The 13,247-nt window shown below is 28.6% G+C and overlaps 9 protein-coding genes across 9 annotated transcripts; 4 read left to right on the top strand and 5 right to left on the bottom strand.

Annotated features, from left to right (window-relative positions):
- Positions 1-97: 97 nt before the first annotated feature.
- PNEG_00984 (hypothetical protein) lies at positions 98-2,587 on the bottom strand (the record flags this gene model as incomplete). The annotated part of the gene is made up of 7 exons (XM_007874707.1): positions 2,550-2,587; positions 2,462-2,499; positions 2,212-2,420; positions 893-2,166; positions 286-849; positions 192-236; positions 98-147 (listed from the first exon to the last, which is right to left on the bottom strand). Exons 2-7 carry the CDS (start codon positions 2,495-2,497, stop codon positions 98-100), a joined length of 2,178 nt encoding a protein of 725 aa, XP_007872898.1. The 5' UTR covers positions 2,498-2,499; positions 2,550-2,587.
- A 151-nt stretch (positions 2,588-2,738) lies between these two features.
- Positions 2,739-3,958, bottom strand: PNEG_00983 (hypothetical protein). Its single transcript, XM_007874706.1, has 5 exons — positions 3,680-3,958; positions 3,582-3,640; positions 3,416-3,534; positions 3,231-3,366; positions 2,739-3,188 (listed from the first exon to the last, which is right to left on the bottom strand). The coding sequence occupies exons 1-5, from the start codon at positions 3,807-3,809 to the stop codon at positions 3,024-3,026; spliced, it is 609 nt and encodes a 202-aa protein (XP_007872897.1). The 5' UTR covers positions 3,810-3,958; the 3' UTR covers positions 2,739-3,023.
- A 488-nt stretch (positions 3,959-4,446) lies between these two features.
- PNEG_00982 (hypothetical protein) lies at positions 4,447-5,158 on the bottom strand (the record flags this gene model as incomplete). Its single annotated transcript, XM_007874705.1, has 4 exons — positions 4,886-5,158; positions 4,739-4,845; positions 4,626-4,687; positions 4,447-4,575 (listed from the first exon to the last, which is right to left on the bottom strand). Exons 1-4 carry the CDS (start codon positions 5,137-5,139, stop codon positions 4,447-4,449), a joined length of 552 nt encoding a protein of 183 aa, XP_007872896.1. The 5' UTR covers positions 5,140-5,158.
- A 102-nt stretch (positions 5,159-5,260) lies between these two features.
- PNEG_00981 (hypothetical protein) lies at positions 5,261-7,967 on the top strand (the record flags this gene model as incomplete). Its single annotated transcript, XM_007874704.1, has 11 exons — positions 5,261-5,393; positions 5,437-5,523; positions 5,569-5,777; positions 5,826-5,995; positions 6,040-6,168; positions 6,210-6,318; positions 6,360-6,444; positions 6,490-6,569; positions 6,615-6,756; positions 6,800-7,745; positions 7,790-7,967. The coding sequence occupies 11 exons, from the start codon at positions 5,261-5,263 to the stop codon at positions 7,965-7,967; spliced, it is 2,268 nt and encodes a 755-aa protein (XP_007872895.1).
- A 15-nt stretch (positions 7,968-7,982) lies between these two features.
- Positions 7,983-8,231, top strand: PNEG_00980 (hypothetical protein; the record flags this gene model as incomplete). Its single annotated transcript, XM_007874703.1, has 1 exon — positions 7,983-8,231. The coding sequence occupies one exon, from the start codon at positions 7,983-7,985 to the stop codon at positions 8,229-8,231; it is 249 nt and encodes an 82-aa protein (XP_007872894.1).
- An 81-nt stretch (positions 8,232-8,312) lies between these two features.
- Positions 8,313-9,015, bottom strand: PNEG_00979 (hypothetical protein; the record flags this gene model as incomplete). Its single annotated transcript, XM_007874702.1, has 4 exons — positions 8,313-8,410; positions 8,456-8,535; positions 8,574-8,826; positions 8,871-9,015. 4 exons carry the CDS (start codon positions 9,013-9,015, stop codon positions 8,313-8,315), a joined length of 576 nt encoding a protein of 191 aa, XP_007872893.1.
- Positions 9,016-9,168: 153 nt separating this feature from the next.
- On the top strand, positions 9,169-9,799 carry PNEG_00978 (hypothetical protein; the record flags this gene model as incomplete). Its single annotated transcript, XM_007874701.1, has 4 exons — positions 9,169-9,217; positions 9,262-9,432; positions 9,480-9,659; positions 9,714-9,799. The coding sequence occupies 4 exons, from the start codon at positions 9,169-9,171 to the stop codon at positions 9,797-9,799; spliced, it is 486 nt and encodes a 161-aa protein (XP_007872892.1).
- A 51-nt stretch (positions 9,800-9,850) lies between these two features.
- PNEG_00977 (hypothetical protein) lies at positions 9,851-11,689 on the top strand (the record flags this gene model as incomplete). The annotated part of the gene is made up of 7 exons (XM_007874700.1): positions 9,851-9,868; positions 9,917-10,084; positions 10,482-11,129; positions 11,176-11,299; positions 11,348-11,426; positions 11,467-11,520; positions 11,563-11,689. The coding sequence occupies 7 exons, from the start codon at positions 9,851-9,853 to the stop codon at positions 11,687-11,689; spliced, it is 1,218 nt and encodes a 405-aa protein (XP_007872891.1).
- On the bottom strand, positions 10,248-13,212 carry PNEG_00976 (hypothetical protein). The gene is made up of 7 exons (XM_007874699.1): positions 13,167-13,212; positions 12,991-13,109; positions 12,870-12,946; positions 12,689-12,823; positions 12,540-12,639; positions 12,432-12,495; positions 10,248-12,390 (listed from the first exon to the last, which is right to left on the bottom strand). Exons 1-7 carry the CDS (start codon positions 13,202-13,204, stop codon positions 11,790-11,792), a joined length of 1,134 nt encoding a protein of 377 aa, XP_007872890.1. The 5' UTR covers positions 13,205-13,212; the 3' UTR covers positions 10,248-11,789.
- Between the last annotated feature and the right edge of the window lie 35 nt (positions 13,213-13,247).

Below are 13,247 nucleotides of genomic sequence, written 5' to 3'. Positions count from 1 at the left end.
AAGCAATCTTCTATATTTATAAGGCTATATAGCCTAATATAGATTTTTTATAAATGAAAAATTCTAAATAAGTATTCATAATAATCATTTTATATAATTAATTTATCTTAGTTCCATGACGATCTTCATTAATTAATTTTAAAAACCCTAATATTAAAGTTAAATAAATATTAATGAGGATATAGAGTTACCAGAAAGGCGAACCATATCTACAGCTTGATGGTCATCGCTTTCAACTATTGATAAAATAAAAAAAAAGAATGATGCTTAAGGAAAAAAAGTTACCTGCTTGTAATAAGCCCTCTAATAAAGAATCTACTTTGCTTTCTTCAACACCAATACACAAAGAAACAACCCTTCGACATTTATCTTCTAACTCAGAACTTCTTCCACGCAAAGAAGTAGCCAGAGAAGAAAGAGCTTTAGCATTCTTTTGATAAGCAGAAATACGAGCACGCAAAATTGGTATAGAAATATATAAAGGTGAATCTTGATCATTAACATCTAAGAATGAAATATCTACAGCAAAAGGAGCATCTGGATCGATTTTTTCGTTAAATATATTAGAAGAAATATCTGTAATTTCCTTATTTGTTTTAAAAGACGGATCAGAATAATTATAATAATAAAGAGTCTCATCATTAATTGCTCTCTCAATGTTTCTACATTTCTGTTGTATATCAGCAAGATAACTAGCTTGTGCTCGTGAATTTTCCAAGTTTTTTCTCAATTCAGCCAACGTCCTTGTTGCATCACGCAATTGTGCATAAGCAAGATCAATTAATGCTTGCTTTTTATGTATTTCATTATAAAATTCTTTATCTAAGATAGTCATCATAGATTTCATCGCTTTATAAATAAGTTAATAATAATGACCATATAAAAAACTTACATTCAAAAATATCTTGACTTTTTTGAACAACCGTAGCAGGGATAACAGGAGATTGGTTTCTCAATTCCTGAAATGACAATGGTATTTCTCCAGTGATACCAAAATCAAGAGGCCGCAAACCAGCTCTATTTGGAACGGTTGCATCTGCACCAATATCTAAAAGCTGCTGTACTATACTCTTATTTCCTATCCTAGCAGCTATATTTAAAGCAGTATCTCCATTCTTATCTTGTGCATCTACCACTTTGGCTACAAAAGATGATAAAGTCAGAACATTTTTCTCTCCCTCAGAGTTCTTAACAATCCATTCAAGTAAAGTCTCTAGATAATAACGACTCGCAGCACTTCTACCTTTTATTCCTGCTGTCAAAGCTATGTGATGTAATACCGTCCTTCCCTGATGATCAACAAGAGGTATAGCCGGATATATATATTCAAGAAGTTCAGAAAAAGTAGATTGATCTAAATTATTTGTAACTAATACCGCACGAATAAGAGCTGTTTCTCCAGAAAAATTGCCTCGACGAGGATCAGATCCTTTATAGACAAGAGCAGCAACTAAAGGAAGTCGAGCTAATGCAGATGCCCAATGTAAAGCTGAATGGCCTAATTCATCAATGCATACATCTATATCTAAAGCATAATCTGAAGATGAATTAATCAAAACATTAGGAACATTATGTATATCATTATCTAAAAATATACTTGTCAATATATTTCTTGATCTATGGAAATTATGTGCGACTTTTTGATCCAAAGGCTCAAAAGGCTTATTATTCGTTTGTAAGTATATATCCATAAAAGCAGGATGCTCTCTTCGAGCAATATCAGGAGGTATTATACAATTCGAAGGTTTATTAAAAAATCCGTGATGCTTCTCAGAAGATTCTTCAATATTCTCATTAATTTTAGAATTATTTAAAGTTAGGACCTGATTTTTCGGATAAGCAGTCGAATGATAAACAGGAACATTATTATGAAACTCTAATGAAGTATAATTACCAGCTTTTGGAGGAACAACTTTCGGATTATTAGGATTGGTTACAGATGAACTTGATGGATAAGTAGCATATGACGGTTTTATTTTTAAAGGATTAGATTTTTTATTTTCTACAGAATCGAGACTATGTTTTCTTCGAAAAGCCAAAGCCTGCTCTTTTGTAGGTGTATTATTATTTTGATTTTCCACGCTAAGATCTAAAGAAAGAATTGGCCATAACATTTGTTCAACACCATATTGTCTACAAAATTCCACTCCTCTTTCAAAAGGAATCCTTAAAAAAATTAAGAAATAGGATAAAAACCCCTCTATTATTTACCATGTTCCTTGATACTTTCCATAACCACCTTGAACCTTTTCATGTTCACCAACTAAAATTTCTTTTTCAAGAATTTTCGTCCGTTTACCTTTATCAATTCCTGCAACTTTTAAAATTTGCGTGGCATTCAAATATGAATTAGATCTTCTTCGCATTACTGAAATACCTTGACATATCATCTCATATACAGGTACTCCAGAATAAACAGCCTTTTCTTAATTTAAGAAATTCAAAAAAAAAAAAAACTTACAGAATAGACCTCAGAACTTGAAATATCGTGATTCATGTCTATTATTTCCAATTAATTCTTTTCTATAAAGAAAAATCTCATCTCTCACCTAAATAATATTGATTAATTCAATATTAATGCTTTTTTCACCAAAAATTAGAAATATATCTTAAAATACTAGATTCATCCATCATTATACAACATAATAATCACCTTTTTATTGCACCTTTTTTTTTAATATTTTATCAAAATAATTTTGTAAAATCTTTATCAATATTTCACTTTTTGAAGTGCTTCAAAAACTGTTTTTATAAAATAACAATTCAAAATAACAAGAGCCTCTTCTTATTGCATATTTAGGAACTATTATTCATTATTTTTCCTTAACAATTATTATTTTTTCTTATGTAGTGCTTTTAAGCCTATAATATATAACGGAGCCTTTCAAAAAACGAAAATAAAAGATTAATAAAATATATGTAAACTCAAAAAGTCAAAACTAGTCCATAAAAATAATAAAAATACATATAATAATACGTAAAGATATATAATAATTGAAAGAAAAATTTGCAATTATTTTTTTTTAAAGACCTTTAGCGTATTGTCCATTTTCATAAAAATTTTCTAAAGAAAAAATTATTTTATCCAAACCAGAAAGCCAATCATATAAAAAAGTACGTAGTTTTGCTTGATCATTAGAAAGTTTTGAATAGAAATCGTTTCTAGAAGGGCAGTATTTCATTGCCATCTATAATAAATGTAAAAAGAAAAATAAAAATTTTAAATATACAGTAAAAATAGGCCGTATAAAAATAGAATGATGTCGTTTAAGAGTTATTTCATATGCTTTTGTAAAACTAACAGATAATTCCTCTTTTTCATTTTCCATATTTCGATGTAAAGCATTAGACATAAAGATAAAACCTCTAAAAAAAATATATAAAAAGATAAAAAAGCAAGATCAATAGAATATACCTTACTAACCATAAAAGTCCTTCAGTTGCAACACGCTTCTTTTGTAAAGCTTCACTTCTTACTAAGGATTCAAGAGTTTTACTATGAGAAGGATGTTTTTGTAAATAATCTCTTATCTTCTATAATAAAACTTAAATATGTCCGTACCAATGATTTTCTATTATACCTTTAAATTTCCATTAATATCATTTCTAATAACTGAAAAAATTCTTGAATCGAAAAGATCTATTATTTTTATTAATATTCATATTATTTTTTTCTTACCAAAAACATCAACAAAAGATTTTGATGCTAATAAAAAATCAGAAGCACTAATACCAGACTCGTCTACCGAAATATCCGTAAAACTCATCTTAATTATTCTAAAATTGCCATTATTTTCAACCAAACTCATTTTATTATAATATTTATCGACATTTCAAAACATTTAAACATTTTGACTAGCAAAAAGATTATTAAATAAGACCATAAAACTTATTTTTCTGTAAACAAAGTTATATTTATTTTTACTAATGCTTTATTTCTAAGTTAATATATCTTATCAATAAAAATACCCTAAATCGGCAATATATTTCAAAAAAAAAATCATGATTAGTCTTTTTAATTCTTATCCAACTATTTCCATCGAAAATAAACTAATGAAATATCCGATTAAGATATTTCAATTTTTTTTTAAACTTAAATACATATGTTATATTTATCATTTATAAATGATAAAACTAAGTGTAGTTTTAAAACATACCTTATCTTTAAAAATATAAAATATTTAAGCTTTTTCAATAAAAATAAAAAATTACCTTCTTTCTAAAGAATCCATATTTTCAAATATACGTGAATACCATGATGTCTATTAGATTATTTTAACATTTTTCTTCTATAGATTTTAATCCTCTAATCATTTCTTAAAATCCTTAATCCTTTATAAAAAGATCCATCCAAATCACTCCAGAAAAACTGTAAATAGACAAATATATAAAATTAAATAATACAATTAATTTTTTATCCATGTGCAACTTTTTCATTTAAATTCTTTACTCATTATTTAGATTATCTACCGAATATACCCTTTGATGTCGTCCAAAACCTGATTCAATTCTTCCAATTCTCCACCATGGCCAAATAATATGTGTAATTTTTGCACAAACCAAAGCCGTTGGTACCTAATTTAGCAATTATTCCCCATTAAAACTAATTTCCTTTAAAAATATACCACTCCATACATATTACTATCACGAGAACGAAAACCTTCATCCCCTTCAATCCAAAGATACCCTTTAAACATATGTTAAATATTTGTAATAGAAATATATCTAAAAATAACACCTTTTGGTACTTTTACACAAGATGCTGCACGTGTACGTGTTTGTACATAATCTCCTTCAAGAGCAAGTACTCGCTTTGCAAGATATCCTTCTGGATCAATAGGAGATCTTCATTTATCAATTATAATATATATTTTCATTCTCATACTTAATCATCACAACTTCACCACGTTTAATATCAAGACTGCCATCAGAACGTAAGAGACCCCATCGTTTAAGAAGAACCCAATCATGCCATGAGCCATTTATATCTGGATTTAAGGTAGGTTTCATCGATTCTCCTTGAACCATTCCAATACCAATAAGATGATCATGTATAAAAAGAAAGACAGGTAACCAGGTGATAAAAATACCTGTTTGACGAGCTAAAACCCGTATAATAGATATATTATGGTGTAACATAGGAAGATACTACAAAAGACTAAAGATATACGTATGAATACCTATTTTATAAGGCTAGAAAATTTTGGAGAAGGGAGACGTTTCGTATATTGCCGTTAAGAAGTATTAGAAGGAAAAAAGAATGTTAGGAGAGATTCAGCCTATTAAAAATGAGTTAAAAGGTTATATTTCATCATGTCAAGTAATTACGGACCTTTCGATGGCAGTTAAAGAGCTTTTAGAGAACTCATTAGATGCAAGAAGTACAAGAATTGGTAAAGAATAAAGATAAAGTAAAAATAATTAAGATTTAAATAGAAATTCGGCTTAAAAACTATGGATTGAATAGTATTGAAGTAGTAGATAATGGGAATGGAATTTCAATAGATGATCTTGAATGTTTAGGTAGGATTTTATTTAAATGAACATATTTTTATAATATATTTAAAGCACAACAAAATGCAACATCTAAAATCAGAGAATTTGAAAATTTAGATTCACTTTTATTATATGGATTTAGAGGAGAAGCGTTATATTCATTATGCAGGTTAAGTCAAGTACAAATTATTACAGCAACAGAAAAAACAGAGCCTCAAGGGATACAGATTATATATGATCAAAAAGCAAAAATTCTATCAAAGGAAATTGTTCCATCTTGTGTATATTTGAAATATATATGCAATGAATACGTTTAATATTAGATATAGAAAGGTACAACGGTAAAAGTTGAACATTTGTTTTCTACGCTTCCAGTTCGTAGAAAAGAATTTGAAAAAAACCATAAACAAGACTTTCAAAAGGCACTAGCTATAGTTCAAGCATATGCAATTATTAAGGTTGGTGTTAAATTTTTAGTAACACATCAATTGCCAAATAAGTAAAATTTATATTTATATATTGAAAAAAAACTTATTTATCAAGGCCAAAAGTAACTCATATTTCAACAAGTGGCAATGAAAATTTAAGGGAAAATGTAGCAAATTTATTTGGAGCAAATGTACTTTCAACATTAGTGAATATGGAGTTTGAAATGACAATTTTAGATTTATAGTAAGGTTAAACAATAAAAAATAAAAATAATCAAGTTTTAGTAAAATAAATGTTTCGGGGCTTATATCTAGACCATTTTTTAAAGAAGAATGTTTGATTTCAAAAAAGCAATATGTTTATATTAATTCTCGGCCTTGTTTATTACCGCAAGTATGATTTTGTCTTATCAAACATTTATCTCACCCGATAAGATAACTCGTACAATTACAGAAATCTACAAAGTATATACTGTATCTCAACGACCGTTTATTATAGCGAATTTTATAATGCCTTCAGGTATGTTTTGTTTATTTTTTCAATATGTATATATAATATAATTAGATTCTTATGATGTGAATGTATCTGTAGATAAAAGAACAATTTTCTTGCACAATGAAAAAGAAATTATTTCTGAACTTAAGGTATAGTTTATAAAAGTTTATAAAGAAAATAGATTTACTATATAGCTTCATTTAAATAAGCTGCTTCAGAATATATCAGTTGATCAAAATTTCTTTTTTTCAAATCAAATACCTATTAATAATGTTTCGAATATATCTAAAAATATTGTTTTAGAAAAAAAGAAAGTAACAACAGGAATTCATGAACGTTTGTTACTTTTATTATTTGATTACTTTTAATATTTGTTTAGATTTTAAGATAGAAAATAGTAAAAATACCCAGGATATTCTAAAAGAAAAATCAGATCTTAAAACAGAGTCGCCTACTAGTATTCCTAGTTTAAATAAGCTAATTTCTGAAACTGAACATCAAGAAACAATAAATACTTTATTTGAAGAAAAAAGTATATCTGAGGATCCACATAATAAAGAATTGACAACAAATAAAACTATTTCACCTTTCAAAAATGTAGAAAATAATAAATTTAGTACTTTAACGAACCTTAAACGAAAAAACATGCCTATTTTTTCAGAAAAAACTTCGGATAGTAGAGATGCACAATTTTCAAATCTCAATATTAGATCTGATTCTCAACTTAAAAAAAGTTCTACTGACAATTCTGATAAACATGGACAAAAAAAGTTTATAGATGATTATTCTTATAGAAATATGAATAAAACAGAAAACACTATGATATCTGAATCCAAAAATAATAAATCTATTACTCATGAAGTTACTAATCTTAACATTTTGGAAAATAAAAACCAGAATTTAGAAACTTCAACTAAACCAAAGACTCAAAAAGTTTCGGATAATATAAATCTTAAACGTTTGTCTGAATATGAATGTCGACAGCTTACTACTTCTATATCTATATCAAAAGACCAAATTAAGGAAAAATTTTTAAGAACTTTTATAAATAAAACTCATAATTCGAAAATAGAGCCGTCAGATACATATACTATGTCTCAAGAACAATCTGAAAATCAACTCAATTCAACATTAGCTAAAGAAGACTTTTTTAATATGAGAGTTATAGGACAGTTTAACCTTGGCTTTATTATTACATCTTTACCTTCAAATGAAAAAGATTATATTTCTAACATATTTATTATTGATCAACATGCAAGTGACGAAAGGTATAATTTTGAAAAACTTCAATTAAATACAACCATGGACAGTCAATTATTAATAAAGTAAAATTTATTATTATTTCTATTAAATTAATGATAATATATAGACCATACGAATTAGTTCTTACTATTATAGAGGAGTCTATCATTATAGAACATGTAGAAATTTTAGAGAAGAATGGTTTTAAAATAGAAATTGATTATAATAAAGATCCTGGAAAAAGATGTAAACTATTGTCTTTACCTCAAGCAAAACATATTACTTTTGGAATTGAAGGAAAATAGGTTAATATTTCTTTCATGTTCTTACAATTTATAGATTTAGAAGAAATTATTTCAAATCTTCAGGAAAATCCTCAAAAAGATATAAAATGCAGCAAAATTAGAAATATTCTTGCATCAAAAGCATGCCGTTCTAGCATAATGATCGGAGATGCACTTGTATTAAGTACAATGAAAAATATTGTAAAACATATGGGGGAAATGAATAATCCATGGAATTGTCCTCATGGAAGACCAACAATTAGAATGATTGGAAAAATTTCATAAATCCAATTATCAGTCTTATTAATATTAAATTATTATATTACATTGTTAAACATTACACAATAGAATCAAATCGTCTTCTTTTTATGTTGAAATCAAATCCCAAAGATAATTAGAATAAAAAAAGCTACTATATCTCGGCTCAATATTAACCACATGCATATCATTATTGTTCTTATTTCCTACTTCATATAAATATTAAATATCAATAATAAAACCCTAAATACGTATAATCGCCTTAACATAATTACCTGCTTCATCTTCATGTAAATCAATCCCCAATGTACGATAAATTTTGAGACGAAGTCTATATATTAATAAATATAATTTTATAATTTATCTTACAATGTAGAATCATCTGTCATTTCATAATTATCTTTCATAATATCTTCCGATTCTAGCTCTTCCAACTCCTCCTTCAACCTTAAATACGTCGTATCCAATGTATGAATTGATGATTCAAGCTCATTGATATTTTTTGCAAGACTAAACTTATCCCGATCCATTGCTAAGATTATTGATGCATGTTCTGCCCTAGATGGAGAATTTTCATATGCTTGAATCGATGATTTAGAAATTTCTAGTTGTCTTTCAAGATCTAATACTTGTTTAACACCTATTTCCATGTATAAAATTCTCAACTTTTAGAAATAGTCTTAATATTTTGCTGTTTTATTTCTCTATTTTTGCTTATTGTATCTAATCTCTCACAAATCCTAGAAATAGACTGCAAATCCAGGTCTATTTGGAATCCAGAAAGCGTAGATTGTATCAATTCCTGAGGCATCTCTATCATCATGGCTATTCAAGGAAAAAACCAATATTGTGTATATTTTACAAATGTAAACAAATGTTGCTAAGACAACGGCCTGACCTCAAAATCATCTTTATAACACTCTTCGAGAATATTATATAACAATAAGATCATATTTATGTTTAAATGAACAGCAGAAAGGTTTTTAGATACGAGGAACACTCAATTCTTCCTAGTATTGGAGATTTTTTATAAAAATAAAATATTAATTTGTTTTAGATGCAGCGGAAACAGAGTCTATTTTAAAACCACATGATCTTGAGGTTTTAAAACGCCAATATGATAGAGAATGGCCTTTTGTTAGTACACAAACAAAATTTAATTATGCATGGGGCCTAGTAAAAAGTAAAATACGATCAGAACAACAAGATGGAGTAAAATTACTTTTTGGTAAAGAGTCTTTTATCTATATTATTTCTTGGTAATTTTTTTAAAAGAAATATATAGAGAATCTCCAGAAAGAAGAAGGGAATGTCTTTATTATCTTGCACTTGGTCTTTACAAGCTAAAAAATTATGCTGAAGCACGTCGATATAACGATTTATTGCTTGAAAAAGAGCCTGAAAATATACAGGCACTAAATTTACAAATTCTTATCAATAAAAGCGTAACAAAAGGTATTTCTAATTTTTTTGTCAATTCTTTATTCACCTGTTTCTTATTTTCTACAGAGGGTTATGTAGGAATGGCTATTGCTGGGTCATTATTAGCTGTAGGAGGATTAGCTCTAGGAGTTTGGGCACGATGGAGACGATGATATTGTCATAGTAACAGTTGCCATAATATTGTTGCCGCAGAAACCTTTGTCATGGCAACTATTGTCACGGTAAGGATTGTCATGACAACTGTTTTTGTTAACTTACTTGAGTTGGAGATTTTTTTATTTCTGACAAGTTGGTTTTTTCCAAACTTTGCTTGTCAAAAAAACACGGTAGGGCCTACAATGGAAGAAGAGGAAGTTCGGTATTTTTGCCACGAATGCACTAACGAATTTGGAGAGGCGATACAATGTCCTGCATGTGGCAGTGATTTTGTGGAGAAAGTAAGTTGAAAGAAATTGAAGAAAAAAAGAATAGATAAATCAAAGGAGTCTATTATATTGTATATTAGAAAGAGAAGATAACAAAGAAAAATGTATTAGTTAAATGGAATTATTGGAGTGAATTTGAAGAGAGATCGAAATATGTTTTTGAAAAAAAAAAGTTGCTGAATACTAAAAAAGAAAAAGAAAAGAGGTTATAAGCATCAACGGTTTGTATAAAAGAGGGAATATGATTCATATAAGACACATATATGACGCATATATAGCGCATATATCTGGAAATTTCTGTTTTGGTGTATTTGAATAGCTACAATTTACATGAAAATCTAACTTTATAGATGAGTCTTGATTTATTGATTCATTTTTCTTCATGAATTATACATAGCTAATTGTACAGATTGAAACAAGCGACGATCCCCGACAATTCGTTCGTTCAAGACCAAGAATGATGGGTTGGTCATGGTCTTTTGGTCATCGACCTGTGGCAGTTTGTTCAAATAGATCAACCTGCTCAGGAACCTCAGAAAACGTGATTTCGACAGAAACATTACCAGGAACAGTATCAGAGACAGCACCAGATACTTCAGCCAATGCAACACCTAGTGAGACTGATAATACGTCACCACCTCCTTTGTCAACTCAGTTTGAAAATATGCTTCAAAATATTCTTTCAAGCATTATTGGAAATACTGCGACAGTAGATATCGCATTACACGAAACATCAGATAATCAAGAATCGCAAGCTCATGAAGAAACAAATACGGAAGGGGGAAATCGGCATCGTCCAGGTAACTTTGTCTTTCAAAGATCATTTGTATGGTCGAATTATCCTTCGGGTCAAGAAGAAACAAGACAAGGTTCCGAAAATACAACTGAAGAAACTCAAGAAAGCACTCGTGCACGAGCAATTCCTGTTCATGATTTGGAAAGTTTTTTAGAAAATGCTTTTGGAACTGGACTTTCCGAGGAAGGAATACCAGCAGGGCCTTTAGGTAGATTTTTTTCAAGTATTTTTTCCATGAGGAACCCAGGAGATTATGTTTGGGTAGGATTGTTTTAAAAAAATATTATATTTTAATGGGGTTATTTAGTCATCGACAACTTTTGATAATATTATAACACAGCTGATGGAACAACATCCATCAACCAATGCACCACCGCCCGCTTCAGAAGAAGTGATTAATGCTTTGCCCAGGATGGTGGTCGAAGAAGAAGGTATTTTAAATAGACAGTGGCATTTTAGATAAGGCTAATGGGAATTAGATTTACATGATTGCGTAATCTGTAAAGAAGTTTATCAACCTAAAGAAATATATATTACATTACCTTGTAAACATTATTTGTAGGTCTTATATTCACAAAGAAAATATTAATAATTTTAGTCATGATAATTGTATCATACCATGGCTAAAAATCAACAATACATGTGCAATATGGTATGTACACTATACATACTTATTTTATTAAATAAAATGTAGTCGTACAACGGTTGGAGCTAATGTATTAAATCAGCCTTCAAGTTCAGAAGCAGAAAATAAAGAAGATGCATCAAAAAGCTCTGATAATAATGAAAATGAACAATTGGAGCAGGAACCTCCTGATTAATAAAATAAACATCATTAATCCATAAACAATAAGTCGTGTTCGATTTTGAAAAAAAGAAAAAAAATACAACATTTTAAAAGTACCAATGCGATAAAGAATTTCATGTTTCTTGTCTAATATCACTACGCAATTTCTGAAGTTCATCTGTTTTCTTTATCAAATATGAACCAAGGTTATCAATTTGCTGCTTCATTACTAGAACGTCAGATTGAACACTTTCTAGATCATTCATTCCCGTGACAGATTTAATGTTTCCTTCTTTTAATAGCTTTAGTTCATTTTTTTTAAATTCAAGCATCTGTTCCAGCTCGGCAAGAATAATATTGTGTGATATATGTTCATCTGAACCGTCTGACCTATATTTTTTTCCTTGATAATGTATTTCTTGTCTCTTTTGTCTTATTCCGTCCATGTTGCTGTCTTCGACATATGTGGCATGCATTTCTTTAGAACTATCATATTTTTTCACAGGACTTGTATGTTTTGAAGACTGAGGAAAAATTGCATTTTTATGATCATTTTTGTAAGAAGACACTTCATTTATATTATAGTCCACTGGATTCTTTTCAAAAGTTGCTCTTAAATTGGCTGGAACAACACTTGGCACTCGAATGCCTTTGTTTCTTTGGTTTAAAATATGAAGAAAGTAAAATGCTTGATCTTTTTCAATCGTTTCCTTCATCTTAGGATTTACAAGTTTCCTACTACTTGTTAAAAATGCCATAATCTTTATTAAATTCACCATGCGTTTCGAAGTTCTTCTTCTGATATATCTAAAATTGCATAAAAATTCCTAAGAGTATTAACTAAGATAGAATTAAATCTTAAACGGGATATTTTATAGACTTGCATGAGATATTTCCATATAAATCTGCGTTAGATGAATAAATTGCTTCATAATTTTGCTTATCGGATGGCTGTATATACCAGTCAAAGTTATCACTCAATATCTTTAATAGTTAATTTAACATTATTTAAAATATTATCTTTATATAATACTTTTGTTTTATTTGTTTTCTGCATTAAATGAGCATTTTGTTCATTTTCATAAATTGCTTCTTGAGCAACAATAAGATGAGCCTTGGATGTTGGAATTAAAAAGTCAGGAAGCCGTGAGGGGACCTCCAAATAAACCTTTTTCAGTTAATTATTAACTAGAGATCCTTCTTTTAATATATACTTTGTTAATAACATCAAAAATTAACCTCATTGAAATACAAAATTCTTCAAAATCAAGATTTCCATCTTTATCAATATCTTTCCCCAATAAACAAAGATAGAAACGAAAATAAGACTATTACCCGCCAAATTCCATATCTTTTCAAGCTTTTCATTTGATAATTTGGAATTTCTTAAAACTTTTGCTGCTTGATCTCCACTTAAATATCCATTTATTGGGTTCAAAGAAATAAAAATATCCCTTCAAAAGTAATAAACTATTAGTTTATAAATAAAAAAAGCTTGTCTACCAACTAACCAATATTTCTTCTGCTCTTCTGTGGTTATTTCCTCCATCAAAAAATCCTATAAGTTACTAGACTATTAAAATATATTAAGT

The sequence above is a fragment of the Pneumocystis murina genome (assembly GCF_000349005.2).
Source record: "Pneumocystis murina B123 chromosome Unknown supercont1.3, whole genome shotgun sequence".
In the NCBI taxonomy this organism is placed as follows: Eukaryota; Fungi; Ascomycota; class Pneumocystomycetes; order Pneumocystales; family Pneumocystaceae; genus Pneumocystis; species Pneumocystis murina.
The sequence above is the reverse complement of the archived record's forward strand: the minus strand, read 5'-3'. Positions and strand labels throughout refer to the sequence as shown.